Source organism: Corythoichthys intestinalis, chromosome 2, assembly GCF_030265065.1.
Source record: "Corythoichthys intestinalis isolate RoL2023-P3 chromosome 2, ASM3026506v1, whole genome shotgun sequence".
NCBI classification, from domain to species: Eukaryota; Metazoa; Chordata; class Actinopteri; order Syngnathiformes; family Syngnathidae; genus Corythoichthys; species Corythoichthys intestinalis.
In genome coordinates, this window is record NC_080396.1 from 35,696,983 (window position 1) to 35,721,569 (window position 24,587).

At 39.8% G+C, this 24,587-nt stretch overlaps 1 protein-coding gene across 1 annotated transcript in view; it reads right to left on the reverse strand.

Moving 5' to 3' along the window:
• Window positions 1-19,351, reverse strand: part of LOC130909467 (fibroblast growth factor 14-like) — a 66,055-nt gene extending 46,704 nt beyond the window's left edge. The window contains exon 1 of the mRNA XM_057825996.1: window positions 18,246-19,351. Coding sequence (XP_057681979.1) covers window positions 18,246-18,870 — 625 coding nt within the window. The 5' untranslated portion in view covers window positions 18,871-19,351. The remainder of the gene's footprint in view (window positions 1-18,245) is intronic.
• Between the last annotated feature and the right edge of the window lie 5,236 nt (window positions 19,352-24,587).

Consider the following 24,587-nt stretch of genomic DNA (forward strand, 5'->3'; position numbering starts at 1 on the left):
TCAAGGTTAAGTATTTTTACGTAAAGAACAAATTTTCTAAAGCCATTCTTTTGGAAAACCTTGATGATGTCAAACCTTGTGATTCACTGCTTTTTTCTTCTACCATGCTACAAAGGTTCTGCTAATACCTTCATGTTGTGTGGAAACACATTCCATGAATAATAATAGCTATTATAAATATTATGTTCATTAAAGCAAATGTTCACACAGTTACAAAAGGCAGCAATGAAACAAATAATACAAAAGAAAATTCAAATATACAGTTGATATTTACTTTTTCATTTGAGGTTCAATATGGTCATGGAGGTGGGACAAGAGTAAACTAGCATTTTAGGGTGTGCTTCAGACCTATTTGGTATTTCAAAATTTACAGTATATTAAAGTATAAAATTATTTTCTCTTAGTTTTTTTGAGTGTGAAGACAAACAACGTACTCAGAAACTGCATGTTTTAGTATTTTGCATGTGGATTATTTGAAATTTGGTGAGTGGGCTGTAAAATGTTTTCCAACTCTGGAATGACCTTAATATCAATTGCTGTTATAAAATTTTCTACTCAGGGGGTTGCACACTTGCCTCACACATCTGAGGTTGAGGGACTGAATCCAGGTGATGATTGATTTTAGACAGCATGAACACAGACCGCTTCTCTGTAGACGGAGAAGCTGCCGAACCTTTTCTTTTGAAAGCAATGAAACGGATGCCACTGTCATTGTCCTGCGGCTGCTTTTACGTTGCTGGGTGCTCTGTGGAGTGACACCGTGTTGCTGAAGTCGCTCACTGTGAGCATGAAAATAGCTCGTCATCGAAGGCCAAGTCATCAAAGATATACTGTAAATAAATTGTTTATAAATTTCAGAACAGTTGTGCAAATGCATTCATACAATAATTGTGGTTCGAAACCATTGTCTATGTTAGTTCTTAGTCATCCTACACCGAAGCTAAAGAAATTGTGGTAATATTTTCTTCAGAAAAACAATCAGTAAAGCCGCTTTACTAAAGCGTTTCCTAAAATTATTAGGCAGAAATTAAGCCCGATTCCCCCCTTTCGATCAAAGCCACAAAAGGCTGAGTATCTAATTATTATTATGATTATCCCGAGAGATTATTCTGTGAAGTGGGGTGTGGTAGAATTATTTTTTCCTCCACAATTTCATTGGGAAACGGTTGGGATCAACAGTTGTGAATGCTAAACCTGTTTATAAACAATTGCAAATCTAGATGTTGGTCTGCACCGACTATCCCTCGAGCTACAGGCTTTGTGATTGTGACGTAAAACAGAACAACAACCAATCAAGAAATGATAATGCTTGCTCTGTTGCCAGACAAAAAAATAGAGGAATGACAAGTTGTGCTGATTGTTATGACGATATGACATGTCTTACATGTCATCAACAATTTTCCACTGTGAAATTGTTATTTGCCTATCACATTCTAAAAATCATTTGCGATGAGATAAAACTTGTGTGTATCGAGCTGAACTTCCTTGCTATAAATGCTTTGTTTATACAATACGATCACAATATTCTCATTAGCAGTGCCTAATATCAGTAAATAAAATGTAAAAATCTAGTCCGCAGAGCAAATTAATAAGTATTTCCAGTGTTAGTGTTATTGCTCCATTTTAAAAGTACAATGAGTAATTTAACAGGTCTAGTCTAAATGAATTTATGTAAGCATTAGGTCTTCAAAAGAGTTGGTGTTAATCCGGGGCTTTAAATTTAGACTTTCTCCCAGAATTCCAACATATCTTTTATGTGTTTATATAGACAGCTGGAAAGGTAGACTGCCACTTTACTTTTTTTTTTTTTTTTATTAACAATTTTTTTTTTTTTCAGAACTACGATCCTGCCAGACTGCAAAAAACAAAACAAAAAAAAAGATTTAATTAACACATTTAACATCTTGTCATGCCCAACACCCGCTTTGTCATCTAGTGTGATGTGTTCTAACTAGAGCATCACATGTTATTTTCAGGATATAAATTGGGTCCTTTTACTTGACTGCCATGTGTAGTAGCTCAATCTTAGAGGAGTTCAGCTTTGAAGCCAAAGGACATGGGTTCATGTAACATGATGGCCAAAAATGTCAAATGCGTGCCTATGAGTGAGCTGGTTCTCTGCGTGGTACCGAATATGAATAAGGAATTGGGTTTCCCCTTGAGGGTCACAAACAGGTCTTAACTTGGGTCGGATCCCACCGGAAAATGATCCAGTACTTCTTGATTTCGGCCTCACTGTTCTGGGTATCTGCCATCTTGTTGACCGGCTCTGTCGTCATCGAATTGAAGACTTGTCCACAGTTGTGGAGTATTACATAAAACAGCAATTGTTATTGGCTACGATATCTGGGAGGTGCTGTTGTATTATGACGCGTGATAGATGTACGTATGTGTGTCTCCTTTAAGAGTAGACGTGATGGGGGTATGCGGAAGAGAGAAGTCAGTCTGGCGGCAGCTGTGACTGGCCAGCATTGGCTGGTACTATGTGGTTTTGGTTGCTGCATGTTAATAAAGCGAGTAAAACAAACATCGCAACATTTTTCCTTCTGTGTGCTCTCGCGAGGGCATTACAGTACTGTAGCTGTTGATCCTAAAAAAGACTATTGAGTCAAGACATGGATTTCAGTCCCTAAAATAGAAATCCTGGGAGTCTACAAGCGAAATGATTGAAAGGGGTAGAGTGTACACAAATCAGCTATGGGATCTAGAACCCAGTAATGGTGTGAATCCCTTGTGAGTGTAAGCCCGTTGGCGACCAACCCTACGCCGCCCCATCGCCCCATGTTATTTTCTACTTGTCATCATTACCATGGATATCCAAAATTGAGACCTATAAGGCCACCTGCATGGCATGCGAGCATCTGCATGTCGAATTTCAGTCCAAGCTGTATGTGTCTGGGACTTGTAGATCCTAGGGCCTACTATCAACAAGTCCCAGTATGATAGCCTAGGACCTTGGCTATCATACTGTATGTACTTTGTGTTCCGGCACTTAATGATTTAACACAAATAAGCATAGAATTCATTAAAACTTTAATACTTTGAAAAAAGAGTGTTTTAAAACAAAGCACAGATAGTGTTAATTTAAACGCAACATTTTTAATGCGCTCTAAAGTAGGCCCATATAAGTACTTTGAAAAGTGTTAACTGAATTGCTGAGAGTTGCATTAACACCAGCCATCCTCTAATTTCAATGGCACTGTGCACATATGCATATAGGTTGTTAGAAACCACAAATCAATAATGATTTCAATGAAAACGTTACCTCAGGTATATTGATACATATAGAAATGAAAGCATTAAAGTTGCACATCTTTGCTCAATTTTTAGGGTGGACTAAACAATAAACCAAAGCAGCTTTTCCACTCAGTATCCCGTCAACACATGACAGTCAGCTGAAAGAGGTTTAAAAATGCAGACAAAGAGCCGTCTCATGTGACTGTCTCGCTGATGGTGCACGAGGTGGTGTCTTTCAAACAGGCTTTAGGCCAATAAAGAATGCAACTGGACTCTGCTCATCTCACCTCACATGTGGCAGTCATGGTTGGGTAGAAGCTCCCAATAATAATCATGCGACGTCAACTCAAAGTGAGTGTTTTGTAAATGTCAAATGCGGGTTTGCCATTACAGCGCTTACATGCATTGTAAAAGTATGACTAATCAATGAATTGCACTCATTTAAGCAGTATGTACTCAGCTAATCTGTTTTTCCGCACTTTTAGCTGGTTTGTGGTTAAAAAGCCTGCATTCAGCACCATGGACAGCCGACAACACAAACAGTACAATTACTTTTAAGGCCACTTGAGAGCGCCAGAGTACATCTAAGTGGCGGCCAGCAAACAAAGTGCTTTTTTGCTTGCTCTCATATCAATGCCTTACTGATACATGCTGCTTTTAATGATGTCATTCTATTCTTAATTAAACGTTAATTGAACACAGTATAATCTTGAAATTCAGCTCTATTTACTTACAGAGGGTAATCACATCATAATCATCAACTTGATGATTAGATAACATTTTACAAACAGTAATCAAATATCAAAGAATTATGATATACTAAAATAGTGGACTGTTTGTGTGTACTTCATTCAGGTCACACGCCGAGTTAAATATGAATGAACCAAAGCTTACGTACATTAAAATGCATGCCTTCTACTGCTTTTTATAGCAACACAGTCCAACTTCAAAAGACTATTTCTGCCTCATGCAATACACATTTGCACACACATAACAATAAAAGAGACCAACAAACATAATGTGACACACACTCAGCGGTCATTTATAATAAACGACAATGTTCCCATTTGATTTCCTATTCAGACTCCAGAAAGCACACACTCTCTGGCCTTTTCCTCATCCTCTGCGCAAGTAGAGTGGCGTCCTCTATCGACCATCTTTCAGACTCGTACAACTGTATTTGAGAGAATGTTGTTGTTGACTGCTTCACTAATTCCATACCTGTCATCCCGAGGCCGTTGGCAATCTTACAAATAGTGACGTATGCCCTTACAAATTGGTGACTAATCTTACAACGTTGTATATAGCGTGCAATATGAAACAAAAATAAAACTCAATTTTTAAAATAATATTAATTCATTGGTAATATTGTCACATATAACCTGGTGCAATCAATATCTTCAGCTACGTCATGATTACTAAAATTTAACAATGACTTTTGTTATTATTGTATGTAGCACTTTTGGCTATTTCTATCATGTCTTGATGGCTGCACTTCATGGCGCTTCAGCTCGCAATTCAGCTTGACTTGAAAGTAATTAGTGTGTCCAATTATTATTTAAAAAGGTCAATTGATAAAATGAACTTATCGGGAACATTTCTTTAGCTAATTCTGAGAAGTGATCAGCAATAGTTGCGGGCAAACTGTGTTCGGCAACAAATTGGCAGAATAAAATCTCCGCTTTCGTCACTTTTCATTCTGCAGACTTCATCTTTATGACCAGTGTTTTTAATCTTACTTTTAAAAAGTAATTAATTACAGTTACAAATGACTTCTCCCAAAAAGTAATTGAGTTAGTAACTCAGTTATCTGGATGTAAAAGTAATTAGTTACTTGGCAAAGTAACTGGTGTTACCTTTCCTGTTTTTTTTTTGTTTTGTGTTTTTGGGGGTTTTTTTCCGTTAAAAAAAAAACAAAACAAAAAACCATAGTAACCTTTACTATGTTTGGAAGTCATTTAATGTTGTGAATCAACCGTTAAAGTTGTTAAAATTGCTCCCGTTTTTGCATTAGTTCCCTTCTGTCTACTTTCGAAGTGAAAGTTTTAAAACTGTTTCATCATTTAAAGATAGATTCATGTCAAGATTTTAACCATTTAGGAGTTTTTAGATAAAAAGTGACTTAGGTTCGCTAGGAAGGTTCACTACAACAGAGCCTTTCTGAGAAGTCTACTGCTTTAAGATGGCAGCTGTTTACTAATGCCACCGAGTCTGTCATTTCACATGTAGGTCTACATACATGTGATATCTAGGCGTAGATTGTAGGCTGTCAGCTACAGTCAGGAAATATTGGAGCCATCTAGGCGAGCATCGCGTTTGCTACAGCGTCACAACAAACACTTTTCTCTCTCGGTGTCTCTGACTTTTGTCGCGTCATTCAACCAACATAGTAACGCATAGTAACGCACAGTGTCTTGTTGCTGAAACGGTGACAAAATCCGAACGGAGGAAAAAAAACGTTAGGCAAGAAAAACGTACAGATTTTGAACGTACGGCGTACACATTTAAAAATCAGTGCTCACTTGTAAAACTTACACCAAAACCGTACAATGATAGGTATGTTATTCAAAGTGAGTACTTGTACTAGCCTCAAACAATCATAATGTCAATCAACTCATAAAGTATATATTCACCTTTACACTTATTTTCAGAATATTAATGATAAATACTGAACAGGTAATTATTGCCAACAACTGAAATTAAGTGTAAGAATATGCTGGTGCCTGCTGTACTACCAAGACCAGTACCAAAACACAATGAATCTAGCAAGCTGCTTATTAGTTTGTTGTGTTTTGCTGCTGGTTTCACTGGTAGAGGCACCACCAAATGCTGGGTTTTCTTGTAGGGTTGTCAGTAACAATAATAGTCATAATAATAATGGTAAAATATTAATAATGTAAAAGAGCAAATCTCGTAATTCACTGTTTACACAGCATACCTGTCAACATGTAGGGTTTCGACGTAATTTGTACAAGTGAGCACAGATTTTTTAAAATGTGTACGCCGTGCGTTCAAAATCTGTACGTTTTTCGTGCATAACGTTTTTTTTCTCCGTTCTGATTTTGTCACCGTTTCGGCAATGAGACAATGCACCGAATTAGTCTTTAGCCGTTTGCTCGCAAGAATCGCAAGTTGAGCTTAGTGTCTGCTTCTTCCGATCACATGACTGCACTTGCGCTTCCGCCACCATTTCTTAACTCGCAGTCAACAAAGTTGATAAAAATTTGGATGAACCAGCTCCTAAGAAAAGAAAAACTGTTGCCCATAGACACAATCTACCAGAATGGGAGACACAAACTGGTGAATACGCTTGATGGATAAAAGCCTCTTCGAAAGGGCCACAGTATTCAGTTTGGGTGCCATGTGGATTGAACATTAAAGTTTCGGTATCAGGATTCTACGATCTCAGAAAGCATTTCGAGACAAAAGATCATAAAGATACAGTCTGCAGAGTTAAAAGCTACAAGCCTATAAATGAACAATTTTTACCGCAAAACAAAACCACGCACTCATCAGATGCTGTGACGAAAGCAGAGATTTTATTCTGTCACTTTGTTGCCGGACACAATTTGCCTGCAACTATTGCTGTTCACTTCTTAGAATTAGCAAAAGAAATGTTCCCTGACTCAAAGATTGCAGCAGGAAGTTAATTTTATCAAATGACCTTTTTTTAATTTCGTTCAAAATATTGTTATGCACTGTAATTTTACTCAAGGTTATGAAAGCGTATGAAAAACTCATAAATATAGTTTCTTGGATTTCTCTCAATAGTTTTTGTGAAATTAGTCACCATTTTGTACGGGCATACGTCACTATTTGTAAGATTGCAAACGGCCTCGGGTTGACAGGTATGACACAGCCACAACTTGATGAAATTTTAACTTACACTTTGTCAAATGTTAGGGGCAATCATTAGTTCCCTATAACAGGGAATTACCGTAATTTGGCGAACAGAAATCTCTTTTTTCCGAGCCATGGTATCAAAACAGTTCATGCACAAGACATAGAGGAAAAATGTATCACTGCCATTTTTTTTTTTGGAGGATATTTCTGAGTCTGTACTTTTACTACAGAAAATGAATCAGTATTTATAATTTTATCAGTCTTTTTGTAAACACGCACCTGTATATTTTTTTCCGCCTATAATAGTCTAGCATTAGGAATCGACAGCTCTTGGGCATAGTAAAAATACATAGCTTCCTCAGACTTTCTCTTATTGGGACATGAGATATTTCAATGAAACATTGTTACATTGCAAGACTAAAACTAAAGACTTGTCTTTGCTATGAGCTGGAGATGCAGATTCAAAATTGAACCGCATTCAACAAGGGGAATAAATTCAAAACCAATTGAGTTAGTTAGAGAGGGCGTGATACTGCAGGGGAGGGAGGAGGCAGACAGGGAGGAGACAGCTGTGCTTGGGTGTTCCCCACACGAGAGGAGTGTGAGGATAGCCGCTGTGAAGTGAGCAGGATGAGTCATATTTCACACCCAGACACCCGCCCACACGCACAAGCTCATCACACAGACACTGGGGAAGTCCACTGTTACCGGGGTAACCGGTGAGAAGTGACGCAGGTGGGTCTCTGAGTAAAAGGGAAGATAGCACGCAACAACTACTACGTCATATGACATTTCAATTAATTAAATGGACACTCCAGTGTGTGTGTGTGTGGGGGGGGGGGGGGTGAAAGAGAACAGACAGACTGAATTATTCATCCCATCGTTTTTTCTTTTAGCTCTGTCTTCTCTCTGCAGTCTTCTGTTTTCCTCTCCTTATTCTTTTTTCTTCATATGTAAACATATTTCAAACAAAGCTTAGATGAAAATGAGATGGGATCAATTCAAACATGTGCATGTCTCAAATCTAACCCACAAATTCTCAAACAAACATCAATTGAACAAGTCAAGTCTTGCTTTCAAAGAACTCTTGCCGCATTTGATCTTCATGAAGACAGAAGATAAGTTAGGTCAAAAAGTAATAATATTAGCCAATTTATCTAACCATACACCTCTCAAGAGATGCACTGAAGTCAGAATTCTTTTTGCCACAGAACAATATTTTGGCATAAACCATTGCTTGTGACTGTGCAGGAGCGGAACAATTAACCATCAAAAGATCTCTTATTCAGCTTTTCCAAAGTCCCCTATTGTAAACTAGGAGTATAAATGACCAATTTCGTAATGGCATGATACGATATTGATTTGTTGGACGACAATACGATATTTGCCAATACAAACAATGTCTACCATGATCAGGGTCTAACAGGTTCTACTATTCAAGTTGTACAAGTGGCAACAAGTGAAATATTTAATAAGTCGTGGGTCATTAGTTGGCTCAAACTTGTTTTTTAATCAATACTATCTATTGATAATATCCAACTCTAGAGAACAGATTTCTTCAAAATGCGAATTAACAATGACTCAAAATACGTACAGTGAAGAAAATAAGTATTTGAACACCCTGCTATTTTGCAAGTTCTCCCACTTAGAAATCATGGAGGAGTCTGAAATTTTCATCGTAGGTGCATGTCCATTGTGAGAGAGATAATCTGAAAAGAAAAATCCAGAAATCACAATGCATGATTTTTTTAACAATTTATTTGTGTGATACAGCTGTAAATAAGTATTTGAACACCTGTCCATCAGCTAGAATTCTTACCCTGAAAGACCTGTTTATCCGCCTATTAAAAGTCCACCTCCACTCCATGTATCATCTTGAATCAAATGCACCTGTTTTAGGTCGATAGCTGCATAAAGACAACGGTCCACCCCATACAATCAGTAAGACTCAAACTAGTAACATGGCCAAGACAAAAGAGCTGTCCAAAGACACCAGAGACAAAATTGTACACCTCCACAAGGCTGGAAAGGGCTATGGAGCAATTGCCATGCAGCTTGGTGAAAAAAGGTCCACTGTTGGAGCAATCTTTAGAAAATGAAAGAAGCTAAACATGACGGTTAATCTCAATTGGAGTGGAGCCCCATGTAAGATTTCACCTTGTGGGGTCTAAATGATCAGCCCAGATATCAGCCCAGATATACATGACAGGAGTTGGTCAATGACCTGAAAAGAGCTGGGATCACTGTTTCCAAGGTTACTGTTGGTAATACACTAAGATGTCATGGTTTGAAATCATGCATTGCACGGAAGGTTCCCCTGCTTAAACCAGCACATGTCAAGTCCCGTCTTAACTTTGCCTATGACCATTTGGATGACGCAGAGGAGTCATGGGAGCAAGTTTTGTGGTCAGATGAGAGAAAAATAGAACTTTTTGGTCATAATTCTACTTACTGTGTTTGGAGGGAAAAAGAATGATGAGTACTACCCCAAGAATACCATCCCTACTGTGTAGCATGGGTGTGGTAACATCATGCTTTGGGGGTGTTTTTCTGCGCAAAGGGCAGGATGAGTGCGCTGTATTAAAAAGAGGATAACTGGGGCCCTGTATTTTGAGATTTTGGGGACCAACCTCCTTCCCTCAGTCAGAGCATTGAAGATGGGTCGTGGCTGAGTCTTCCAACACGACAATGACCCAAAGCACACAGCCAGGAAAACCAAGGAGTGGGTCCGTAAGAAGCATATCAATGTTCAAGCATAGCCTAGCCAGTCTTCAGACCTAAACCCAATAGAAAACCTTTAGAGGGAGCTCAAACTCAACAACAGCCCAGAAACCTGACTGATCTAGAGATGATCTGTGTGGAGGAGTGTGCCAAGAACCCTCCTGCAGTGTGTGTAAACCTGGTGAAAAATTACAAGAAATGTTTGACCTTTGTAATTGCAAACAAAAGCTACTGTACCAAATGTAACATTCATTCATCACGTACAAAACAAAAGTGTCAATCTGACTGCAGGAAATACAAGTGGAAACTGGACAAACGAACGTAGTAGTGAAAATACAGCAAGTGCTGGAACAAAATATACTGTATGTGCTACAAATGTTATATTGCTTTGCAAGGCCGTAGATTTGGTCTTATCATTGGTAGGGATAATATAACAGCATAACCTGCATGTACACTTTTTGCTGGGGACGGGACATTAATAAGACCAAACAGATTGGTTGAACGGGGGTCAGGGATACATTTCTCACAAATATGAACCTAATTATTTGATAGGCTAAATGATCAATTCCAAATAAATCTGTATTGACTCATACTAACTTTCATATGTATTAGTTCAAGTGATACATCGTTCCATTCAAACCTGTTTTCAAAACTAAGAAAAAATTTTTAAACTTCCACAATATATGTCTGGATTTTTTTTTGTTTAGCAAATTTAAATTGCAATACTTAAACAGAATTTAAATTATATTAACACACACAATAATCTCTTAACTATCCGGGAATGCAAAAAATAAACAATTGTCTTATGCCACTTAACATTGTCTGTCTAAATAAAGAAAGTTTTAATACTGAGGAAACGTCTTAGTTAGGGAATACCAAAAATAAACAAAAATGGAACCTTCCTTCAGGTAAAACACTACTGCTTTTGTCCACAAACACAACCAATCTTTAAAAAACAAAACAAAAAAAACAAAAAAAAAGAAAGCCCCTTTGGGTTGGTTTAAGATCACATAAATAAAATTTAAATGAAAATTGGGGAAACGGGGTTAAAACTCGGTTCACTACATTTCTCACAATTAACGTTAACATTAGAAAACATACCAAAGAACACTTCTCTCTAAGCAGCTTCCTACTCAAGGTTTGCAGGTTAGCAAATTCACACAGTTAAAAGTTATGCTAACTCTGATGCAGGGCGGACTTTCAGTAGTAAAATTGGTGGTGTGTTCCCCACCTTCACAACATTGACGTATTTATACATTACTTACAGTGGTTGCTGCTCCTGCTGGCCGAAATAAAATTCTAATGTCCCTCGTCTTAAAAGGGGGCGAAGGAGGTGGCATGTGGTCGAGATGTTGTATTTCTGTCTGGGCTGTGAGTGCGTGTATGTGTGGGGGGGTCATGTCATCAGCCAATCAAACGTGTGTTTGAGGGGGAAAAAATGAACTGACCCATTCATCGAGTAAAAAGGGGTAAATGTCCGCCTGAACATAAGATGATAATTCACTTAATAATAGTCGGGTAAATTATATCCAAACAACATATGGAAAGACAATGTCAATTACCTATGTAACTGAACTCATGATATAATGCCAATAAGTTTGCTTAAAGGTTGGTGGGGACAATTTGAGCATCCTGAAAAGTTGCTAGTGTCATGTCCCTACCGTCCTTATGCAAATCTACGCCCTTGTTGCTTTGTCAGCATGAAGAGGGTGCTGTACAGATTTGATATAAAAGTGAAAGGTTGAAACACTTCTAATCAGAACTCATCAAAAGTTCAGTGGTTTAAGAGAACCTGGGAAATGAACGTGACACTCCTGTGATAAGGAAAATACTGATGAAAATCAGAACTTTACAGTACGTTTGGTTTATGACACACAAAGTCATAACTAATTTCTTAATAATAGGAAACATACAGAACCATAAACTACTCCTGCGTTGCAGTCATAGCAACAACAGTAGGTGTTCCAGATCTTTCCATGAAATATATTCACTTAGTGCTTATCCTATCAAAGTTGTTTGGGGAAAGGAGATTAAGGAGGTTGTCACAAGACTGTAGTTGTTGACATTTCGGACGATAAGCAGCATACACACTAGACTAATTAGCCATCAATCACAAGTCGCATAGGCCCATACGTGTGGATGGGAAGCGGAACAAATGTCCACCCAACCATTTCCTATATCGCTTGTCCTCACTATGGTCACAGATGAGCTGGCGCCTAATCTCTTGTCTTCAAACAAGCCAGAATGCCCTCAGACATGAATGAGAATTTCCACTCATGTCTTCCCATAGCAAAGCAAAATTGAAGATGAGCTCTTGTTCATGTCTCATTTACATCTCTGAGAAGTGAATCAGCAACAATCAAGACCAGAGTGGTTTTCTCAGTTTTCTCACATTTGTCTCATGAGAAGTCTCATAGTGACCATTACATGAGAAGGTCTTGAGAATAGTTCTACTGGCACAATTTTTCAAGAAAGTCTCACAGTTGCCTCCTTTCAAGATCTTACCAAGAGACAACTATGAGTACTTGTGTCGATCTCAAATACGTCTCAATTTTATATCCTTACTTGGAGTCACGATCTCAGTAATGTCTCAGTAAAAGATATGGATGAGCATTGAGCAAAGTATTTTATTTCTTAAACTTGCCTCAAAGCTGCCTCTTTTACTGATCTCGCCAAGCAGCCCTATATTGTGCCAGTCACAAATATTTCTCAATTTGATCTCCCTCCAGTGTGCGATTGCTCATTTTGGGTTTTCAAGAATATTTCATTGTAAGAGTAGTGTCTGCTCTGACATGTCCAGTCACATCTAAATTCATCTCGTGCCAAAATCCGAGAATATATTATAAATGGTCAAATAATTAAATAACATCTGGTTCAATGTAAAAATTAGACATGTGACCGAAAATTCGGCGCGGAAAACTATCTGCCGCTAAAAATGCATTATTGGTTTTTGGTTTCGAAGACCGAAAGATTACCACAAAGTAGTGTGAAGAACCTTAGTCCTGTTGTTTGATGACGTAATCAAAACAGGCAACACGCTGGCTGATGATGTCTCGCTAAAACTACTGGCTCACAGGCAACATGTCTGCGATTTTGTAAGTGTTTTTTGAAGTATCAAAGAAATATATGAATTATTAAATGAACCAAAATAAATTTGTTTCATCGCATTTGCAGCTCTGCCTCTTTTTGTTTAAATTGTTTAAAATGTGAAGTTTTACCACATCTTTCAAAGTTGACAAACATATGCTAACATGCTTTCCTAATTGAGCAAAAATGCATGTCGGAGAGGAGAGAAACAGAACCACAAGCAACAGGACAAACTACATCAATTGTTGAACATTTCAATAACTTTTCTTATGTTTATGATTGTGGTGAGTAATATGACTCCAGCAGACACAAGTGGTGCAGTACAATCGTAGTTCTGGTTGTGACATGCTGTACTTGCTTTTTTTCCCTAGAATAAACATGCTGTCCAGTGTTGAAACAAAAGAAATATTTTCATTTTAAAATGCTTTTTGCATTATTATGGAAACTCTACAGTACTTTTTTGATGGATTTATCACCCAAAAAAAAAAAAATTGCTCTGGAATGTCTGCACACTCAATAGGTGTGAAAATAAACTTCATACTGATGACTGCATATCTGAATTTACTGCAATGATCAGAGTTTTGCAATATTCTGACGATTCCTCACTTAGTCCTAAAAGGGATCCTGCGGCACTATTGTGTGTTCATCTGGTGCTCATCTTCAGCAATTGTATTGTATACAAATGTTGGCCAGTGTAAATAGTAACAAGTACAAAGAGCTGTATACATTATACACCGCATTCACTAGATTGTGTATAAGAGAGGGAAAAAGCAATCTACCTGTGGTTGTGGACAATAAAATATTTCCATAAGTTTGCTGTCCAACATGAGTTAAGAGCTATTTCTTCACTCCTTTTAAAAAATGCTGCCTTTAGATAGTCTAGTGCAACTTTTCCTCAAAAAGGAAACAATCTCTTACCTGGCTCCGTTTGATTTAAAGCTGCTCGTATACGCCTCTCAGCAACTTTTAGAATAAACTCAAAATCCATTGCTACAACCGCATCGACTGACCGGACTATGCTTTTAATAGATCTTCAAGACCCTATCAAGGCCTCACACAAACATGCAGTGATGTCAGCAAGGCTGTCATCAGGCAAAAGGCGAACAAGGCCAAGTTCAAGTACGACTGAGCAACTCTGTGGACAAACTGAGAAGACTACCCAAAATTTGACTGCTTCTCCAGCTTTGTCAGTTTCTCTCATCGAATTTCAGGGGCACTTCCAGAGTGATTGATAATAAATAATAATACAGTATCTGTTTTATTTAGAAGCCAAAAGCTCCTAATGGTGGTGAGATATCGAGAAAAAAACAGTGATCTGGATGGAGGAGAAGGATGTGAGAGTGCGGGCATGTTTCCCAGCTTCTTATCACCACGTCAGTGAAAACACCTCCTTGTAAAGCCTTTGATGACTCGCCGCTCTTTAAATGCCCTCGGAAAAATAACACTCAGCACTCTCCCCTGCTCAGACAGGAACCTGTCACACACACGTATGCGCAGCAACTTGAACATCATAGCATCAACTTGTTGTCACATACTGTAAAAGTACTCAGAAAATCTCTTGAGGTGAAGTCTATCCTTCACTTGTTTACTGCCATAGACAGTGATAGACATCCCATCCATTTTGACTGGCAGGGGCTGGCAGCAATCTGTTGATCCTGATTCCTAACTGATTCAATGTTTTTAAAGAGGAATGTCGCTGTCATCTCGAAAAGTAAAACTTTTCAGATGACCAAATAGACACGTTTGTTGAGCCATTGACTGTTTGGCTGCCATCGATGGCAGCGATCTGCCATCCATCAGTCAAAATGGATTGGGTGTCTACTGCCATCAATGGCAGCCAATGAGTTAACCCTGTCTACAATCTACACCCTTCCCAGTGAAAATGAGTTTGGAAAAAAAGCACACATTTGGGACTGAACAAGTTTAAATAAATAAATTAATTAATTAAATAAAATAAAGGTGTAACAATAAATAGACCGTGGTATTGATTGGTTAAGTACAACTGAAATCTATCAAAATGCAAAACACTGATCGTTGTTATCATTTACATATGTGGCTTTATTAAAAAGAATGGTTTCAATTAGTTAGGAGCAAATTTGTCAGAAACACCAAAATCGCTTTGTATTTTTTACTGCCTTAGTAGAAATGTAGTGGATCGTGTCAAATATGAAAATAATATCATATAAAAACGATCGAAGCACCTTGAGTCAAATCCAATTGTGGTGAACTTTGTAATCTCAGCAAAAAAAAAAGTTGTCCAAAAAATCTCTATGATGTCGTATCATTATGGAAAGGTCATTCACACGCGTATTAAAAACCTGAGATGTCTTTTTCTAGCAATGCGCAATGAATTTCATGACCTGGACAGCTTATGTACTGTATGTGTGTATTATGTACAGAGCAAGTACAGCACATCAGAGTCCCGCCGTCTTTATTGCAGAGTCAGAGTGTTTGGACAATGAGGCACCAAACTAATGAGCTCAATGACAAAGACACTCACACATACATGCCTATGCACAGGCAAACTTACACACACACGCACACTCACACACACCACCTCTTTGGGTTTACCATAGAGGACATGGATCACCGTTGGCTGTCAGCATTCTGTCAGCTCATCACTATCACAGCAGCAGCAGCGGCGGCGGCAGCAGCAGCAGCAGCAGCAGCAGTAGCAGCACAAGTAAAGTTTGCAAAGCTGCAGCAAAACTTTGTTATCTAATGTGATATTTGTTAGCGTGCAAAGCAAACATGGCAGGAGTGTACTTTGTGTGCGAGCAGCTTTTGGGATGCAAGAGTCGGAGCTGGCACGAACCCCATCTCTGAACGCGTGAGCATTTGAATAAAATATGAAGCATGTCGCCTTGATGGCAACTCACCAGAGAAGGCAAGCGAGCATGTGCACATATACGACCACGACTATAAAAGGCCGAGAGTCCCGAATCTAGGTCACACCACGTGGGACGCGTGACACCGTCTTAGACAATCTTGACACCTTTTCAAAACAAATGGCGCCACCGCTGGTTGGCATTAAAGGTAATCTTCAAATGAACATTTTAATTCCTGTAATCTCACACAACTCCAAAATATCCATTTTGGGTTAATACCTTTAGCAAAGTGACTTGGTGTGTGAATGGTGGTTGAACTCATTAACTGCCAACCCAGGTACATGTATAGCAGTGACAGTTGAGTGTTGTTTAATTTTTAAATTTAGTAGATTTGTATTTAACTTCATTCACTGCCATTGATGACGATAGACATCCGAACCATTTGGTCTATCGAGGTCAATGGCAATGACAATAATTCACAAAGACTTTTGACATTTTTCCTTGGGTATTTTTGTCTGTCCAAACCTTCTAAACGAGTTAGATTCAAACATTTTTTCCCCTTATTGCTATGAAAGGATTTATTCTTATATTTTGAGTGTATTCTCATAAATAACTAATATTTTTCGTGTAAAAAATTAGATTTATTTGTTTTTCATCTGTCATTATTTTCGAATACGTTTTTGGGTAGTAACGGTTTTTACATAATATTACAATTTTTTTACTATTAGTATTTATTATTATATATTATTTACCATCATTATCATTACCATTGTTATTATTACCTTAAATGACTTTATGAGTATTTGTGTTCTTTCTCTCTGCAAGCCTCCGGCTAAAATGTTTATTTTGTTTACATGTTTATTGTAATATTACAAGTTATGCTGTATAATTTGTTTTTCCTTTTTTGATAAGCAGTAGTATATAGTTATATATGGTATCGTGTTACTTGAAGCGCTAGTTACTTTTTCAGGTGGTACTTTCTTTACAGGTTTGACAAGGAATGATGAAAAGTATTCATAGAGTATGTGTTGTAAACATAACAAAGGAGAATAATAACATGAACCTAACATAATAATGGTAATAATAAAAAAAGAAGAATGAGAAGAAAAAGAAGAATAACAACAACAACACTTGTATTAAAAACACTCTAGAAGATTAATAGATAACCAACTTGATTAGGAGGTGATCATCCAGCGTTCTGGTAAAAATTGATTGGATGTCTATTACTGTCAATGGAAGCCAAAGAGTTAAATCTACTCTGGTTAGAACTGAGCGACAACTGTGCATTACAAAAGAAATATATTAATGAATATTTAACTGTGGCCCAAAACAGCATAGCAGCTCTCATTCGCTTGTAAGTCACATTATTTTATGCTGATGCACAAATACACTGATGTTGCACAAAATAGTGTCATATCAACAAATGCTGAGGAAGTGATATTATCATATCAGCAAACAAGTTATGTCTTTGTCAGTTCAGGTTGCCTTCTGTGAAGTTGAGTGTTTGTCAGAGAGAGAGTAGTTTAGAATCATTGAAAAATGTAGATTTAGCATTTGGATGCAGCAAAAAGAAGGACACAGCATGAATGTCTACACAAATTAGATAGGATGTCCTCAAATGTCACATAGGTTTCTCTGTCCAAAGTAGTGGAAACAAGATTGAATCACTGGTGGAAGTGCAAGTTTATGCAAGAGTTTTTGGATAAAATTTGGTGTTATTGAAAACACAATTTGCCACCTAATTCCTAGATTTTATGTTTTTAGAGAGGAATGTGACTGTCATCTCAAAAACCAAAACTTTTCAGGAGGCCAAATAAGACACGTTTGTTGAGCCATCGACTCTTTCGCTGCCATTGATGGCCCGTCCCGGTCAAAATGGATTTTATGCCTATTGCTGTTAATGGGTGGTTTTAATACAGATTTTACTATCTCAGCACATATGGCAGGTAGTGAAAAAACTAACATACGTAGTGCTGTCCAAGAGATCAGCAAATAATCTCATTAAATTTGGGTTGAATATAGTTTAAGAAACTCACTGCTGCACCTGACCCAGGCTTAAGTATGAAGCTCATCAGTCTAAGCTAAATATGAAATCAAAGTAAGGCAAGTGAAAAAGTTGCCACCAATCCGTAAAGTCAGCAGCCTGACGAGCTCTGAGTGCAGCATCACGCTGCATGGGCGCCGTGCATGTGTCTCTCGGGGGCGGGGAGATGTTTGTGGTGGCACACTCAGACACAAGGACAAACAAACACAATAAAGCAATGTGCCTCTTCCCGAGGCAGCTTAGTGAAGCTTTAGACGACCGAGTTCCTTTTCTGCAGCATCACTGGTATACGCACTTTTTGAGCACCCAGCTGCCACTGTATTAGGTTATCAACCAGCCTACCCCACCCCACCCCCACACACGCCGTCCTCCCTCCTTTGCACTTGCTGCACAACTGCAGAGAAAACAGCAGCAACCGGTAGAATAGTCTCGCAAGCGATGCAAAGTGTTTCTAAAAAGCTCCACGCGCACGCAGTCAAACTCACCAGTTGGGTTCTTGGTTTTCTTGAGGCTCCTGCCACAAAGACACTGCAGCATATGCGATCCTTTGCTGAAAATGTTGCTCCAAATAAACCGCATGGATTTGGCCGAGAAGGGGGAGGAGTAGGAGTAGGAAGGCGAACAGGAGGTGGGAGACGAGAGGCGCACCGGATGCGGCAGCCTAAATTTCTGCCACCGCATGGGGGCCGGCCCGCCCCCCTGTTTGCATGCCAGCGGAAAGGGCCAGCTGTTGGGCTCAGTTCTGCTGCGCTTGGCTCCTCCAATCCGCACCATAGAAATGAAGAGAAGAAGCAAGCCCGGGCCGTCGCCCGGTTTCTCGCCCGCTTCCGCGTATTCCCCGTGCGGTTGCAAGAGAACTAGCTCAGCCTCGGGCCGGTGGTGCTCAGCAGCGGAGAAGGTGGAGGAGGAGGTGGAGCGGTCGCTGCCGCGCTCCAGCCGCGGCGTCAAGAGCCCCCGAGCGCTCCTCTTCAAATGGCGTCGTCGTGTGCCGCGCGGCGCGGGTAGAGGAGCGGCAGTGGCGGCAGCGGCAGCTGACAAGCATGCGGCGGCGCTAGAGGGAAGTCGGTGGTACCCGGCAGCTGTCGGCTTCTGCACAAAAAAACATGGCATATTAGTGACGGAGGGGATGGCGGGGCTCACTGCGTCCGTCCGGGAGGTGGGGGTAGGAAGGTGGGCGGGCGGTCGGGTTGCGGATCCCGGGTGTCCGTCAGCAAGTCGCTGGCATCTTCCTATCAGTACAGCGGCCAACAACTGCTGCAGCGGGGCTGCTCTCCAAAGGCGCACGCACGCACGCACACGCCACACAAGAATCCTCCAGCGGCAAGGAAGCGCGCTGGGCTTCCTCCTCAGGAATCACTGCAGGGAATCTCTGCACTGTCCCAATCTTCGCTCCATTCCCCCGCAAAAGTCCTCATGAATATTTCATCCGTCTTTCGGCCTCCACTTCTCAATAATCCATAAGCGCCAAGAAATCTCTGCTTCTGGCGCGGCTTCCAGTTCCTCGTCCTCACGTTGCGAGAGCTCTTGCGATAATGTGGCCCGAAAGGGAGCTCGTGGGCGCCCTCAGCCGCTGCTCTCCAGACAAGCGAAGGAAAAGGTGCATCCAGGCGCTTTAAAGCAACCTGTAAGGAGCGAGCGCTAGCGACCGTTACTTCGTATCCGGTTCTTAACCTTCGCAATAAAAGGCACGACGCGCAAAGTTTTCACACGGTTTAGATGACTCGCGGAGATAGGAGGCCCTGCTTACTGCCACGACAGAAAAAAAAAAAGTTCTATAATGTGATAAATTATTAGCAAAACAAAAAAAAAAGCAATAGCTTGGGGGTCACTGACAAACTATCTACGCTGTAAAAAAAAAAAGTATGAATTAATTTTAAAAACATTTACGGCAAAAAACTGGCAATTTGCCAGAATACAATTAAAATACCCGAAAATTTAAAATTAACATCAAATTACTGCAAAAGAACTAATTGTTATTATATTTCATAACATTATATAACACAATGACAGATATTGCAGCACAATGATAAGTGGTTAGCAGATCTGCCTCAAACTGCTGATATCAAAGGTTCACGCCAGCCTTCCTGTGTCGTCTTTGCATTGAAGGAATTCGCCCCCCCCCCCCCCCCCCCCCCCGCCATGCCACGGAAACAGCGACAGCCAAACGAAATGGGTGTTCCGCTGGCACCACTCTCGCAAGGCAGCCGGAAGGGCAAAAATTCCACGCGTTCACTCCGGTGTTAACCCTTTGTACTGACTCCATGTTCCAAAATCGGCGACCGACGCAGGTCTTGACGTCCAAGGCACCTGCGCTGTCAACTTGTTATCCTGGTTGGGCGAGGGTGTTCTCCGATGTTACTTGTTGTAGGACAGAGCGCTCTGCTCTTTTTCCTGGAGTGCCCGGGAGAACTGATTGCAAGAGTTGGTGCATCATTCTTGCTCATGACGCGTTGGGCTTCTGTGATAAGCTGGCATTGTGAATCTTTTATGCGCTCTAGTCTGCTTCTTTTCATTAAACTATGGTGTAAGTGCTATTTATTTTATATTAGATGTGTTAGAGTAATACAAACAGTCCTACAGTAAATATGAGAAATGATACTATTCCCTGACTGATCATATTACGTGTGTTAGAGTAATGCAAACAGTTACATGGTGTGTGCGAGAAAGGTAACTATTCCTATTATTCAGCATGTTCTCCCCATGCCTCAATGGGCTTTCTTCCACATCCCAAAAACATGCATGCAGGCTGATCTTTGAAATCTCCACAAGTGTGTTTGTAAGTGTGAAACTTTGTTTGTCTCTATGTGCCTTGCTACTGACTGGAAAACAATTCTTCGTCTGGGCTGTCGGTTTTTGGGGTAGGGTGGCTGGCTCCGGGCTAGGGGCCGCTCCACAGACGCCTCTAAGTGTTCTCCTGCTCCCGCCTTCCTCTCTCCTTTCTACCTGGGAATCCATATTGGTTCACGGTATAACCATAGTTAGTTGCATTTTTAGGCTCCAGCACTTGCACGACCCTCCTTAGGATAAGCGGTATGGAAAATGAATCAATGATAGTTTTATTTTGTGTGTGTATGTGTATATGTATATATACATATATATATATATATATATATATATATATATATATATATATATATATATATATATATATATATATATATATATATATATATGTATATATATATGTATATATATATATATATATATATATGAATCAATGATAGTTTTATTTTGTGTGTGCATGTGTATATGTATATATGTATATATATACACACACACCCATATATATGTATATATATATATATACATATATATGTGTGTGTGTATATATATACATATATACATATATATGTATATATGTATATGTGTGTGTATATATATATATATATAGAGAGAGAGAGAGAGAGAGAGAGAGAGAGAGAGAGAGAGACCCTACCCACGTGACGTCACAAATCCGCCCTCCTGACTGGTGCCGCCCAATTGTCCGTCAACACATCGTGTTTACCTGTTACGGCTACATACATTCCTCCTATTTACGGCGTGTTTTTCTGCTCGTTAACACTAATAATCAAAATGGTGAAGGCGTGTGTGGCGGTCGGTTGCAATAACAGAGAAGATAGACGGAGAGACTTGTGGCCTATACTACGAACGGAGTTCAACCTCCCCAGAAGTAATCCAGTTTACTAGCGGGTAACCGGAGTTGACAAAACCTGGTTGTCTAGTTTGTGGTCAATCGGTGCTACGACGCTGATTATGAGGTTGATTAGTCGAACCTGTGTCAACCCAGTCAGAGTTACTTCGCGTTCACATAAAAGGGGGCGGAGACCAGAGTCAAACACTACTTGTGACGATGGCACGGGCACCTTACTTCACGGAGGAGGAATGCGCCATGATTAAAATCCACCCTCACCGCGAAATCCAACACCGATTCGGCGAGTAGAGTTCGACGGGTCTATTGACAGCGAATTTACAGATCGTGTGATTTGTGAATGCGTCAATATGCCAGTTTACTTATGTCCATCAAAAGAAATAAAGCCTGCTGTTAGGACAATAAAAGAAGATTTGGTACGTTAACAGTAAGAAATAATTTATCGCGCATCACCACATGAAGCAGGATGATTGTATGTTTAGTCCCCTTGACTGTATGAATACGTATGTTCTATTTTTTAGTTTGGGGCTAAAAAATCCAGCCCGACCCGAGTCCGATCAATCAACTTGATTTGCAGGCCCAAGCCCGACCAAAAAAAAAAAAAAAAAATGTTATATTTGTGAGGACTCAAGGAGAAGAAGGAAATGCGGGATGCCCTGCGTTGTTGCGTAAATTAAAGCCCGTCTTTTATAACAAATTTTCAGTTAAACAAGACTTTAAGATGCATATTCAATAAACATTTATGTCTTTTATATTTGTGCGTCTGTCCTATCAGTGGATTTGACAATTTAATCTCTTCGAGTTGGCAGAAAAAAACGCAACAAAAAAAAAGTTTTCTCAATGTTTAAATAGTCTACATTTTTCTATGATTATTATAACTGCATTTACACAACGAAATAATAAGCTGGAAAGTTCGTTAAATATATTTCTTGTATGAGAGCAATGCTCCGCATTCGTTTACATTCAGCGATTTTAACAATCAATTTGAAGCGTTTCCATACCCCACTCCGAATCGCACGGCATACAGTGTTCTTACGCAGGTATTCAGCATCACAGATGGAATACATATATTGTCCCTAGCAAAAGAGCGCACGGACAGGCACACAAGCTGCGCGGTTGTGAGGGCCTGACTCGGCGGGTTACATTAGTGATGTCCGCCTCGATCATTTGTCACAGGTAAAGAATTCCCTAAGCTGAAAATCTGTATCTTTCATGGAGAACATCTTCCGGGTACGCCAGCGGATTCTGGCGGTCTCCAAAAACCCATGCCCGCCGAAGAGAGCCCCTCACAATCCGCGCGCCAATGTCATTTGGGTCGTCCAGGTACGCTGTCATTGTCAGGAGGACACGTCCGCGGAGGAGTGCTGTTTAAATATAGCGTGGTTAATTAGAATTCTGGGGTTAAGCAAGATCTAACTCTGAGACGACCAGGTTTGGCGTGTGGCGTGTGTTGCCATGGCAACACTTCTCGGTTCCAACATATCCACCTTTCGTAGTCTCGCTTAGCTGCGAATTTAGGTCGCACGTGATGAAGTTACTCTCGAAGTTACCCTGCTAAGCCAGAAAACCGGCTTCGTAGTATAGGCCACAGAAGTTCTACCGGATTCCGAGAGACCCGGAGAGGAGAGAGCGAGATGGGCTGCTGCAATTCGACGAGAAAACTGGGCTCCAAACGATTACCACAGATTATGTAGTCGTCATTTTATATCTGGTATGATGCATTTAATATATATTTAGAGGGTTTTGGGTTGACAACCACAATTAAGATCATTGCTAGGCTAATCGCCGACAACATACACGTATGTATGTAGTGAGAGTGCTATCGCTAAACCATATAAACATTAAAAGCCCTAGCTCCATTGACAAATGACATGAAATACATTAGACTTGACAGTGGATGTTAGCAAGAACAAAAGATTTTGAATTGAAAATTTCGTAACTCACCTTTCCAAGCACAAGATAGATTCCTGCCGAATTTTCGTGGACGAGGACCTGTTTCACCCAACCAGCAACGAAGTATTTATAAGCCTCCAAGCTCTTAAAGTTTTTCAAACTTTCGTGAGAATAGGCTGATTTTGTGTGGACAAGATAGTTGTACATATCAGGGTAGCTAGCAGATGTCAGGCAAATACGGCGAAGACAGCAGGTCGAAAAACATCGATTTAGGCATCAAATATGGATCTGGCGAATGGATAAACTGAAGCTTTTCCACATAACGCCTTTTATGCAACGCATCCAGTGAGTTTACGGCATCCGAAAGCACCAGGTCTTCCATGAAATGCATTATAAATTGCTCGATCAATTGAGACCATTGATAATACAGACACAAAATGACGGACAAGGGGGCGGAACAAAAACAGCGATCACGTGATTTTGTGACGTCGGTGGATAGGGTCTATAGCGGAAAACACTCAGGTGACTTGAAGTTCTGCTCTGAGACCCCCAATTTAGCCAACTTTCAAAATTGTCCGATATGCATTTGTGATACATCATTGGAAAGCTTAAAATCTCAATTTTCTGTTGGAAGAAAAAAATTTGAACAGGAGGGCATTTAAAAAAAAAAAAAAAAAAAAGTTTTTTAAACAGCAAAACCCTATCTGGAGGTGAGAGCACGCAAGAGCAGAATTACACATGCCATGACTTTAACGAGATATTATCGCATACTTGCCTTGTTTTGATCCAAAAACTCCATTTAGCATGTACAGTATCACTGAGTGTCAAGACACAATTGTGAATGGCCACAGCTGGATTTTTGGGAGATTTTATGGCTGAAACATGGTAATATAACAAGGGTCGCGATGCAGAAATCGCAGACATCAAGGAGTGGTCGAGATTTTCTTTACCCTTTTAAACGTTTTTTTTTTTTTTTTTTTTCTTTGTTTAGATCAGGGTTCACCAAATCTGGACCTCAATGCCATCTATCCTGTCATGTTTTCCACGTCTCTCTCCCCCAACACACCTCAATCAAATGATTATGTCATCAGCAACCTCTCCAGAAGTCTGGTAATGATCCTGATTATTTGATTCAGGTGTGTTGGAGGAGGGAGACATGGAAAACACGACAGGAAAAGTGGCTCCGAGGTCCGGATTTAGTGAACCCTGGTTTAGATCAATTATTTATCATCTAACATATCAGAGAAAATGCGACAGTAACAAAAAATATACAATTAAGTGATAG